This window comes from Nymphalis io, chromosome 8 (genome assembly GCF_905147045.1).
Source record: "Nymphalis io chromosome 8, ilAglIoxx1.1, whole genome shotgun sequence".
NCBI lineage: Eukaryota > Metazoa > Arthropoda > Insecta > Lepidoptera > Nymphalidae > Nymphalis > Nymphalis io.
Genome location: NC_065895.1, coordinates 9,931,552 through 9,944,498, shown reverse-complemented (window position 1 = coordinate 9,944,498; position 12,947 = coordinate 9,931,552). Strand labels below are relative to the sequence as shown.

Sequence of the window (12,947 nt, the reverse complement as noted above, 5' to 3'; positions counted from 1 at the left end):
TTTTCCTTACAATCTTTTCCTTCACCGTCAAGTACACGATGAATTATATAAATACAAAATTAAGCATTCGTATGATCAATGGTGCTTTCCCGAGTTTTAACCTCATTATGTTTGCTCATTGATTGAAGGCACCAAACCGACATCAAAAAGTTATAACGAGCCTGATCTAGAATAATAATTTCATTTTACTATTGATCAACATGTATCGCGTGATCATTATGACAGCAAACATAATCACAAAAGCGAAATTAAAGATCGATAAACCTTAATTGTTCATGATGTTATTTTAACAAAAAAATTACTGCGGTTTTTTTTCCATCTGGCTTTGATAAGGTTTGAAATTGAAACGTCGATAAGCGGTATTTATATGAGAATACAAAAGTCTTGGACACCGCCGATGGGCGGCGGTATTAAATGTCTTAAAATTTACAAGGAGTAAAGAAAGTAGGAAAATAAAAAAGGCAACATCGTTTTAATTTTAATTTATTATCCATAGATAAATGGACACAAAACCTCAAACTTCAGCAATGTCTTCATAGTCGAATTAGTATAAAAACATTGGTAAAGGTACTTAAAATATCAAATAGAAAAATTATATACGAGGACCCTAAAAGGAATTACACGATAATACTAAAATCTTACATTTAGACGGTTACAATAATCTAATTCTACTAAGTGTATGTTGTTACGTTAGTGTGCATCTCCTAAACATTTCAATATCATAATTAACTTATAGGATAAAAAAACCTTGATTTTGTTAAGGTGGGTATACACTTTAATATACGCAAATGAATAACGAATTAAGATCGGATTTCGTTTGAACTAAGCCTTAAATATAGAACAGTGTTGCCAGTGCAAGATCTGAAATACGTTAATTCTCCTTCCATACAAATTAAGGCTTATTTCAAAAGACTAAACACATTTATACCATACGTAAATAAATAGTAATCGTTTTGTTTTGGCACTAATCATCATTGGTTTTATTGTGTACACACCTTAACATCAACAAATAAACGGTTACTAAATATTAGATTGGGAATAGAGTTCTGAATTTTACAACGAATATTTAAACGATTCAGTTAAGTTCTTGATATATTTTCATTTAGATACATAATAGACAGATAGTACTATTATAATAATGAAATTATTCTACGCACAATATCTCAATGAAACATTGATAAATTTATCTTTGAATATAACATATAAGAGACGTTATTAATATCTTTATGTATTCAATAAAAGATTAACGTCTTTCTTACCTTCATCAATCGCTTTAAATCTATCGCTATTTCAATAAGACACGGCGTATCTTTCAATAAATACGAAATTGTATATCCAAAGTTGGAAAATTATCAGATATCTCGTCCCCAAAATTGTATACCACGAGTATAGTAATTTACTGACATAAAAACACGGCATTATATGAATGTCGAACTACTTCCTATTCCATTATAATTATATTGTTCAATCTCTAATTAGCATCTAACAGAGAACTCATTCTCGAATACATGTTCCTAGTATTATTCGTATTTTTTTTAATGAAATATTAAAAAATTCTAATTCTAATCGATATATGCGTCCACTTAAACACTTTATGACATTTATTTACTTTCAATGAAATATGTTTTTTATAAGGTTAAAATCGGAAATCGTCAAAGTTGTTTAATCGATATTTCGAATGAAGAATCGATTAAAAATTTGAATAATGACAAAAAAAAGAACGTAGGAACGTTCTTTGCTTATCTTTTAACATAAAACAATATTTCTGAAGTGATATGCTTCTTATAAAGTATTTAAGTGTACACGTATTCAAGTAATGTCGAAATAAAAACAAAATGGCAGTCAAGCGTGAATATAAAATACAACTCCTTACACAATCAAACAGTCTTATGCGTCATTTAAATAAAAAAAAAGTCATTCAGCCAATAATATAATAACAAGTATAAACCGCACTACAAATTTCTTAAATGCACGTATTAGATAAAAATCAAATTACTTAATAACGCTAGAAAATATTATTTTTAAAGCCTATTTATATCTTAAATATTAAAGTATACCCTATTTTCCGATTACACGCATTTCATACGTTCGCGTACAAAATTCGATATAACCAATGCAGGGCAACGTATTGATTTGTAATAGTGTTGCGAATAAACATGTCTCATTTGTATATCTCAAACATAGCACCCTTGTAACTTTTGACATTTAACGTGTAATATTCCATTCAAATGTTATCATATAAAACATGTTTTTGAAAGCTGCCATTATTGATATGTCCGAATCTAATTTATCACAGAATTAAATTGTTTATATTATGTTTCATTAAGGAAACCTTTTTTTTGGATAACTGTATGAAGTTAATGCATTAAGATCTTAAACTTATTATACAAGATAGTAACAATTATTGTACATGATGTATCATAAAAAAATGAAAGTTTAACAAACAATTTCAATAAAAGATAGAGACATACATTGATTTCATATGAATCTGGTATCCGATGTTCTTCTAAATAGTTTTTAATGCGTTTAGATATTATGTCAATTGTTCGATAGCATAACAAAATGATTAAGTGTTAGACGAGTGTTAGAGAGAGTTGTACTTTTAAGATTTATGTGTTTTTAAATAGTTCTGTGGTCAAGTCAATAATATGTCTCTACCCGTGAACACAGTCGAAACGAATGATTGTTGTGTGGTAGTCTACAGGTCGGTGTCGTACCAGGCAGCGACGTTGTTGTTGTCGTGCGGCGGCTCCGGGAAGGCGATGTCGGACGCGGTCCCGGCGCCGTCAGCTTCGCCGATGTCCATGTCCATACCGAACCCGCTACCTATCTCGAGGCCCTGCATTGAGTCTATCGGTATTTGATCGTAGCCTGGAAAATGTTAATTGTTTATTAATATCGACATACAAGCACCTGTGACAGTAAAAATTTGGACTAAATTCTATAAATATCGCAGGGTTATTTATCAATGTTATAATTGCACAAACTTTTGTCAATCGTCTCATACAATATTCCAAACCAGTGTCCAATTAATACTCAATTTCAATGGACACTTTTAAGCTACATTTGGATCGATTCATTTTTGTCAATTTAACTGATACAATCCACTTTTAACTTCTAACATTTATAATTATACAAACACTGACTCCTTCGAATAATCGCATTATAACACAGCCTTTTTTTTAGCGCTGGAAAAAACGCGTTACGCGTTTCCCCCACTATATAATATAAAATATAGTGTTGTAGTATAATAATCCGTTATCTTTTAACATTCATTAACGTTCGTCAATAATAATGTATATTGGTGTATCTGTTTTAGATAATCGACTTTATTATAGGCTTCGACAATATTTTACCGTAACAGCCTGTGAATGTCCCACTGCTGGGCTAAAGGCCTCCTCTCCTCTTTTTGAGGAGAAGGTTTTGGAGCTTATTCCACCACGCTGCTCCAATGCGGGTTGGTGGATACACATGTGGCAGAATTTCAGTGAAATTAGACACATGCAGGTTTCCTCATTATGTTTTCCTTCACCGTAAAGCACGAGATGAATTATAATCACAAATTAAGCACATGAAAATTCAGTGGTGCTTGCCCGGGTTTGAACCAATGATCATCGGTTAAGATTCATACTTACCACTCGGCCATGTCAGCTCAATATTTGACCAAATCAATATTTTACCGATCACCATTAAAGGTTGGTATATATGATATTTTTATTTAAAGTTTTTATATTATCTGCGTTGTAATACGCTAGATGGCGCTGCAGCACATTAATTTATATATCTCTCAACAAATAACCATGACCCGTGCTGTCTGTTGATTGGAAACAAGCACGACGTCTGTGGAGATTTGCTGATATTGTATAAAATTAAAACAACTGTCAAAATCCGTGCAATTATAATGATATTCATTACACATGGCTTTGAGAAAAATCCCACGACAACTTCTGTGTGAAATGAAAATGAATTTGATCTGTTACGAATAAGTATGAAAGCAACTTTAAATGTTTAATATCTTAATATTAGAATGTTTGATACTTTTAAAAGCGATGATAAATAAATTTTATGACCCATATTCGTCGATAGGCTATAAAATTTAACTTTAATGTGAATACTAACACGATATATTTATAGTAAATAAGCTTTAACATAAGGCATATCCGAGCACTTTTATAGCAGCAACAATTATATTACCAGTAACATTACACAACAAGCATTAATCTACAAAAACAATTAACTGCTTATTGATAGAAACATTATTTAAGTTTGCCACCGTATTAAATCTGTCTCCTCATCATATCATTTTACTTTGGCTTACATTTGGCTTGTGGCTACGGTGTGAGGCTTGCCGTTTGTGTATAATAATAATAATTTATTTACACACCCAAAATATACATGTACACAATTTGTTTGCAGTATTACCAAACTCTAGGGTTTTTATTTAAATTAGCAGCACTATTGGTGGATCTCTGACTCCGAAACTAATATAAATTGTACTATCAGAGTCAGCGATTGTATGTAACACTCAATCAAATATTCTACCGCAACACAATACTTAGTATCGTTGTGTTTCAGTTTAAAGGGTGATTGGGCCAGCGTAACTACAAAGTACAAGCGACATAACAATTACCAGTCTGCCTATATTAAATAAAAAAAAAAAAAAAAAACAATATATTGTCCTCGGTTAAAATCCCAGGTTCAATAATTCAATAAAATATTTTTGTATTGTTAAGAAATTATACATGTTGCATATACAAGTCAATTAATAGTCAAATATTCGTGACATCTCTACTATTTTAGAATGAAAAACCTATGAGCAGACGGTCTTTGCTATTCAGTCGGCTGTTTTTGTAATTTAATTGTGTTCCATATTCGAGTACTTAGAATATACCTGTCGCAGTATAAGTAACAATAGATGAAAACAAATATTTCCACATTTATTGGTAACAAACGTCAATAAGGAAAAGCGCAATGCCTTTTTTTCATAAATATACAACCTGAAAGTCCTAACATTTACACACTATTGAAAAATGTCTCATATATAAAAGTATATAGTCCAACATTAGAGCATTTCTCCACAACCTCATTGTTTATATCGACATACTTTAATATTATTCTGTTATATCGGAAAATTTATATTTTAGACACATCAAGTCCGTATTCAGTTTTGAAATTTACTGTATAAATTGCACTGCGTACGTTCGTGGTGTAATGTTTATATAATGAATCCGTTGTTCCTTTTTAATTTTACGGCAAAAAATGGCATTCGTTTTAGTAGTTAGAAGTAACCACTTACCATAAACTTCTACCACGTTCTAAGAACAAATTTGAACTAAAATACGAACGAAAAATACGAACTTAATTAAATACACAATAAAGAGGTTAGTTAAGGTGAAATACTAAAAAAAAAAAAAAATATTAGTTATGTAGCAAGAAAAGCAAAAAATCACAACAAAGAAATAATCACAAAAGATTATTAGATTTTGTTAATTATAAATAAATAAACAAATATATAAAATAAACAAAAACACATAACAAAAATAATAATGATATTCCCATCACCTGTTTAGTGATAAATAGGTCCCGGATTAAGCTGCGTGTAAAGAAGAGAGAAAACATATATTTATACAGAAAACTTCCAAAATTATTACGATAAAAAAAAACATACATCAACATGAGTGCTTACATAGTTCACAATGTATAAATAATATATGTATCAGAAATAATAAACTAATGTTAGCAACTAAATAATTAAAGACACATGTAACAGAATTAAATTTGAATTTATTATTATTAATAATTTTAATAAAATCAGTTCAATAACCGAAACTATAATAAATAAAGATAAATTTAAAAAAAAAGCTTTTATTTTACACTAGTAACCCAGTCCGCCCCGACTTCGTATGGGTAAAATTCATACAAAGTTAATACCTTCCTTGAGCGTCCACATCTTGAAAGGAGTAATGATGCTAAATTTCAAGTTGATCGGACCAACATTTAGTGTAATAGGTATGCGTTAGTGGTATTTCGATAATATAAGAAACTTATTATAATAGTTTTTAGTGTCACCAGCAACAAAAATGAATGCAAAATTTTGTTGGAAATAGTTTTTAGAATTGTAACTTCTTGAAGTGTGGGAAGAATATTTGAAAAAAGAAATTGAGTACAGTTCTATATATACTGTTTGAGAAAATCATTAAAGTTGTAAGTTTATGGAACAACATTCTTTTTTTTTTATTAAACTGATACACTGATATATACTTGATATTAATTGTAAATTTATATTTCATATAAATTAGCATTACAAAATGTACTAAAATATACTTATTTTTCAAAGAATTGTTAAATCTTTATAGTATTTCTAGGGCTTTCAATAATTGGGCTATGTAATGCAAAAAAAAATTCAAGTCTTGAGATTACCACATTCAAATAACTAAACAAACAAACAAACTCATTAGTTTTATAATATTATTACAGATAGATGAAGAAAAATTACGCAATGGATAAAGACGGTAAAAGGAAATAGTTACTTTCTTAAGGTACTATAATTCTGTTACATATGTCATATGTTTACATTCTACAACTGGTTCGGTTAGTATACCAAACAGTGTGTGTCACTCATCAGATCCTTACCTTGCTGGTGAAAGGAGGGCCGCGTCCCGTACAGACCCTCATAGCCTTGCTCTGGCCCGAGCATATCCTAGCAACGGTACTTAGTATCAAACATCGAAATAAAATAAAAAATTGTAAAGCAGACGAAATTATTTTAAAAAAGGACACAGGCGACATCAATTTGCAAGGTTTGTAATTCAAATAACGGCAAATAATTTTTTACATCGGAAGCAATTAAATTGACATCGATTAAATAAAAAAAAATACACATTGGTTGACATTTAAACACAAAGATGCAAAAAAATTAAATATTTTTACCATAAAATCACATCAAATAAAACATGATATAATTTGATTAACACTTAGCGACTTTGTCGCTAAAATTTCGTGCCAAATCGTTTTAGGAGATACAATTAATTTTAACATTGGAAGCACATTTGTTTTTCTCATTTGCATTATTAACGACTTACTTGCAAATCAGGCTGCATGGTGAGATCGTTGGGCCACATCTGATGGTCATCACGGAACAAAGAATTAGTTAACTCCATAGAGAGTCTCTTTTTGTAGTCATGAGGCTTATCTTCAGACATGCGGAACAGTACCGCGGCAGCATATGTTGCTACTCCTGAAAGATTAGTAAGATATTTTTAGATTAAGCTATATCCTTGTTTAATTCAAATGATATATACATCCTTTGGTGAATTGATTTGGATTTTATGATCCAGTATATTTTCTCTCCATTAAGGTTTATATTTTTCATGAATTTAATATAACTAATTATCAGAAAATAATCCTTACTGTGATGAATGATTAATTATTTTTTATTTTACTATATTCTCGGAAAAGTTATTTTCTCTCAATTATGACAAATACCTAAATTTGTAACTACACCGAGAAAAAATAACTAACCTTCGTTACGCGAATGAAGTAACTCGGTAAGTGGCGCCGTAGCGCCTTCAGCTTCTATCATTTCAGCCCCTTCTTTGTCTGCAGCAAGTTCGCAGAGGACTCCAGCTGCTACACGCTGTGTAACGAAATGGTATATTTAAATTTTATGAATTCTCGTCAAGTTAAAAAAAAACACACATGCTGTAATTCTTGTTAGAAAAAAATTATCTTTTGCAATTGATGCAAAAATTCAGTAAGCCGATATAGCAGAGACGATAGCTCATCCTATACCTGTATGTTCTCGATCTCGTTGAAGAGCAGCTGCACGAAGATGGGGATGACGTTCTGCTGGCGGATGAGCGTGCGATTGAGGCCCTCCCGCGCCAGGATGTGCAGCGCGCCCACCGCGCCCTCCACGATCTCCTCCATGCGCACGCCGTCCGCGTACGCGCCGCCCGCGCCGCCGCCGCCCGCCGAGCCGCGCTGCTGGAGCACAACGCTCGTTTGCATACACACCACGTCATTATCTTGTTCTTTGCACACCGCCTTATTGTAGAAACGCATATTTAGAAAGTCAACAAATATATACAGCAAATTGCCAGATCCCAATAAACCTTTTTTCACCAAGTTATAGAGCATCGGGCATGTTCGCCGATGCACCACACATCAAAGTATGCTGGGGCTATTTGCGGAAAACCCGATGAGCTTACGATAAGTGAATATGCTAGCTTCGTAGCTTTAGGTAAATGACTAATCAACAGTTTTTCGAGTTCTCAGCAGCAGTCCACAGTTGGAGTGCAGTCGGAGGCGTGACTCACCCGCTGCGTGTCGTTGAAGGCGCGCAGCAGCAGGCGCACGAGGTGGTGCACGGCGCCGTGCTCGCGCAGTGGCGCGTGGTTGGCGGGGCACAGCGCCAGGTTGCGCACCAGCCCCACCACGGCCTTCACCAGCGGCCAGCGTGATGGCGGCTGCAGCAGCTTCACTATCACCTGGATCAGCAACCAGCAATTCATATTTAATTATCGGAACGACAAGTGTTACAAAGGTTTTTTTCGTACTAACAATTGTACTAACAACATAATAACAATTGATTTCGGCTTTGGTAGTAAAGAAGTTTGTAAGAAAATTTGCACATGTCAGATCTAATTTTGAATCCCGTAATGGAGCATTATGATTATAAGCCTCAACGTTTCTTACACAGGAGAACTATTTGCGAAGCATTTGACATGGTGAACATCATTCATTACATTGTTTGAAATCATTTTTTTCATTAAAAAATATTAAACAAAGCTATATGCATAAATTTTTATATTACCGGCAATCCATAGTGTAGTCTAACTGCATTTTGAGCCATCTCACTCTCGACGTGACGTGAGGTGAGGTGTCGTAGAGCGCAAACAGCTGGTTCAGTTATTTCCTCTCGATCTCCAGCAGACACTACGGTGCGTACAAGCGCATCTACTCCACCGGCTTGGCAGACTGTCACCTAAAAATAGTTTTTGTGTTAATCCAATGTAAAATGGTGTGATTGACACATTCTGTATTTTTTTTTTGACACCATAGGAAATATTACAATTGGAGTAATTTTTAATAAACAAAATACCTTATTTCTTTGATTGTTACAAGTCAGGTTCGATAGTATGCCAGCTGCGCAAGTCACTATGTTGACATCAGTTGAAGCAAGCACTTGGACCAAGCTCTGAAGGAGAGCTTCCAATCCTTCGACCTTTATAAACAATAACATTATTATTAAGAAAAATATTATCATTAGCTTATTTTTATCAGCAATTGTATTATCTAACCTTAGTAGCAGCATCAGAAAGATTCCTCAAAGTCCAAAGGCAGTTTTGTACTAAACGGCCACTGGGATTACCCAGGTGCATGGCAAGAGCTTGCATGCCACCAGCTTCTACAATCGCTGGCTTGTTGCTGGAGCACACTGAGAGAACCTGGTAATGATGATGTATAAGAACATTGTTGGCCCAAATTTATACAATTTTCAAAATTTATTATATATTCAATGACTTGCCTTAAGAACTCTTGAGGTAGTCCACAGCAACTTCTCATAGTCATAAGAACGCATAATGCGTACTAATTCAATAGGTCCTTGAGAGGCAAGAATAATTAGCTTCGATTCCTGATTTCCATAAGCCAAAATCTGCAGACAATCGGTGACAATCGCTAGGAATTTCACATTATTTCTTTGCAATAATGCTACCATCTTTTGAAGACCTCCAGCAAGACGCACGGCCATTTTAGATCCATCTTGATGCAATAGTAGATTATGGAGGGTGGTGATAGCATAGAATAACACTGACTCCACTGGAGAACTTAAAAGTTTAACCAATGCAGGAATCCCCCCACTCTTGAAAATGGCAAGTAAACCTTGTCGATGGTGAGACAAGTTGTGTAAGGTTCCAACAGCGCCCTTAGTTGTTTCTAGATCATTGCTATTAGAGATTGCCCTAACTAAAGCAGCAACCATTTGTGGAGAGTTCATGATAGCATGGCGGGATGCTTCTTTCTTAGACAACTGGTGAACCATCATTGCAGCTTGAGATACCACAACTTGATCTTCATCATTTAAGAGTTTTATCAACTCTGGAATGGCTCTAAATAAATGAAAAAAATATAATTGTTGAAATTTATTAAGAAGTAAATTATATAATAAAAACATATTATTGAAGTTTAATTAGTGTTTTCATTGACTATGACTTCTATAATTTATGGTTATCTGAGATATGGTAGATTAGGTACCTTGTAGCCAAATCAGCATCATCTTGGTAGTTAATAAGGTTGACAACAGCATGTTTCAACATCTGAGATGGTTCAGATAATCGCTGGACTGCGGTTGGTTGAGCAGGATCCAGTTGAGTCGATGGTATCTCAATACCCTCTTCCAGAGTTTCAGGAAACATAGCAGCACGAACTCGTTGTGAACGTGTTTGCGACAGTTGCTGGTTCATGTCTAAGAAGGAAAATTTACAAGAAAATTAATATTTTTATTGTTTTCACATCACAAAATATTAGAACATTTTTATGCAAGTAGAAAATTAAGAAAATTACTCATATTTTTAATTTATTAGATAAATTTTAGTTATACATAAAAGAAAAAACCCATGATTGTGGGTTCAAAATTCGGGCAAGCACCACTGAATTTTCATTTGCTTAATTTGTATTTATAATTCATCTATTGCTTGATGGTGAAGAAAAACATCGTGAGGAAACCTGCATGTGTCTAATTTCATTGAAATTATGCCACATGTGTATTCTACCAATCCGCATTGGAGCAGCGTGGTGGAATAAGCTCCAAACCTTCTCCTCAAAAGGGAGAGGAGGCCTTAGCCCAGCAGTAGGACATTTAAAGGCTGATACTGTACTACATAAAATAATGCACATACCATCAACCTGCTCTTGCGTAAACCCTTGAGCAAAACCCTGGTCCAGATCAAACATGAGTTGATCACCTTCCATTTCATCATCTTCTTTGCCAGTAAGTGATGGCACCTGTAAGATTTTTATTTTATTTGAATGTTTTAATTGGCTACATTCATATATAATGCACCATGCAAATCAACATACTGAACGAATAACATGTAGATAAAATCCATTAACATTTTTCCAAAATCATATAGTGTACAAACACAAGTCCATTAAAAATCATACTAAAATTAACTATATTTCACTTTTACGTAGTACTATAACAATTTCCATAAAAAAATTATTGAAAACACCCAGTATTTCAAAAGATAAATGTCAAACAAGATCAATATAATTGTATGATAATTTATTAATAATTAATGTGTAAAAATATGTCTCAGGCAAATAACAGATTACACATTCTTGTATTGTTTGTATTATACAATTTACTCATTTATAACCATTAACTTCATTCTATTCGAATATTATTCATATGTTGTAACCACTATAATGTTATGTAAAATGATATAAGACTTTTCGATCTTCAGGTTTCGCTGGTTTTTTCATTTGCCTAATTGATGAGGAACCTAAAATTGTGAGGAAACCTGCACAAGTCCTCCTATTTTCTGCTGCATGTATCCATGAACCTATATTGATATCTCAGGAACATAACTTTAAGCCTCCTATTTGAGAGAAAGGCGGCCTTCACCTTACATTACAACCTATTATTTACTATAAAGAATCACCTAAATTATTGAAGGTAGATAAAATAGTGTAAGTGGAAAAACTTATACTATTTTATCTAACATAATTAAAATACAACTAATAATAAATATAATAAACATAATTTTTTTGTACCTGAGTAGCTGCTCCAGAATTGATACCAGAATCCACCAAATATGAATTCTGCTGCCACATGAGAGTCTGCTGTTCTTTGCTTGGAGCCATTGGCACATCAGAACCACCATAATTACTGTGAGACACTGAAAAATGTGTTTATTATAACATAATAATTTGTTCAAAATATCAACAAGTATAATATCATCACAATTAGAACATACATATAATATATAGCTGAAGTAATTATCTGATATATGAACATAAATCAAAAACAAATTAATAGATAATGTTCATTTTTATACGCAAATACAAAATATAACATACAATCCTATCTTAAGAACCTTATACTTGCAATAGGTAATGCCTTAACAATGAGTCACAACAACCGCAAAATCATGTTTTGTATGTTTCCCATCGATATATTTCTATTTATCATGTTAATAATTCAATAAATACTCACTTGTCCTGCTCTGTGACGATGGTATCTGATAACTCATGGTTTAGCGGATGCAACGGTGCACCCTGCGCCTATAAAAAATAAACTATGAAAGAACGTTCACGACGCAGCCGAAGATATTGATTTAAAAACAATTCAATAATGTTGAAACAGAATTTTTAAAACACATAAACACTTCCATCTACACGTTTTTATACACAATCAATAAATATCCTTTTATTAAAACAAAATAAACAAAGTACTTATTTGAGATGAACTAAATACCACACCCGAGAAATATCAGAATTCAGAAATTAACTGATTGGATACTTTCATGCTAGTTATGTATACAGGTTTGTAATGCGTAAGTTATAATGTTTATAACATACCTTAATATTTTAAGCAATTCACAATATATTATAAACGCTTATTTTAACAACTTTAGTAAATAAAAAGGCAAGTGCTTTCACCACCTTCACCTAACCTGACATTACAATATGGCGTCGTGTTCGGTAGCACTCGTATGCATTCGTCAATATCGGGACGCTTAATTCCTTTCTCGTTTCAACTTATACAATTGTACCGGTAATTGTAGTCACTATCTCCCTCACATTTCGTTGGTAATGTTGGATAAACTGCAATAACAAAAAACGTTTCTTTTCATTCAGAAATTTCATGCAGAGTATTAAAAGATTTAAGAATGACCAATAATAAAGCTTATTATTATTACAGCGTAAATTAATAATAATTT

At 32.9% G+C, this 12,947-nt stretch overlaps 1 protein-coding gene across 4 annotated transcripts; it reads right to left on the bottom strand.

Moving 5' to 3' along the window:
- Window positions 1-467: 467 nt before the first annotated feature.
- On the bottom strand, window positions 468-12,711 carry LOC126769972 (armadillo segment polarity protein). Of its 4 annotated transcripts, none has more exons than XM_050489044.1 (16): window positions 12,586-12,711; window positions 12,221-12,288; window positions 11,779-11,903; window positions 10,902-11,007; window positions 10,258-10,468; window positions 9,530-10,112; window positions 9,303-9,449; window positions 9,104-9,226; window positions 8,816-8,986; window positions 8,319-8,489; window positions 7,792-7,986; window positions 7,522-7,636; window positions 7,083-7,237; window positions 6,634-6,700; window positions 5,564-5,593; window positions 2,699-2,874 (listed from the first exon to the last, which is right to left on the bottom strand). In XM_050489044.1, exons 2-15 carry the CDS (start codon window positions 12,255-12,257, stop codon window positions 5,589-5,591), a joined length of 2,211 nt encoding a protein of 736 aa, XP_050345001.1. In that variant the 5' UTR covers window positions 12,258-12,288; window positions 12,586-12,711; the 3' UTR covers window positions 2,699-2,874; window positions 5,564-5,588. The 4 variants fall into 4 exon arrangements, with proteins under 4 accessions (XP_050344999.1, XP_050345000.1, XP_050345001.1 ...); XM_050489045.1 differs by having other exon boundaries at window positions 2,735-2,871; window positions 5,563-5,593; XM_050489042.1 differs by lacking the exon at window positions 5,564-5,593 and having other exon boundaries at window positions 468-2,871.
- Window positions 12,712-12,947: the final 236 nt, after the last annotated feature.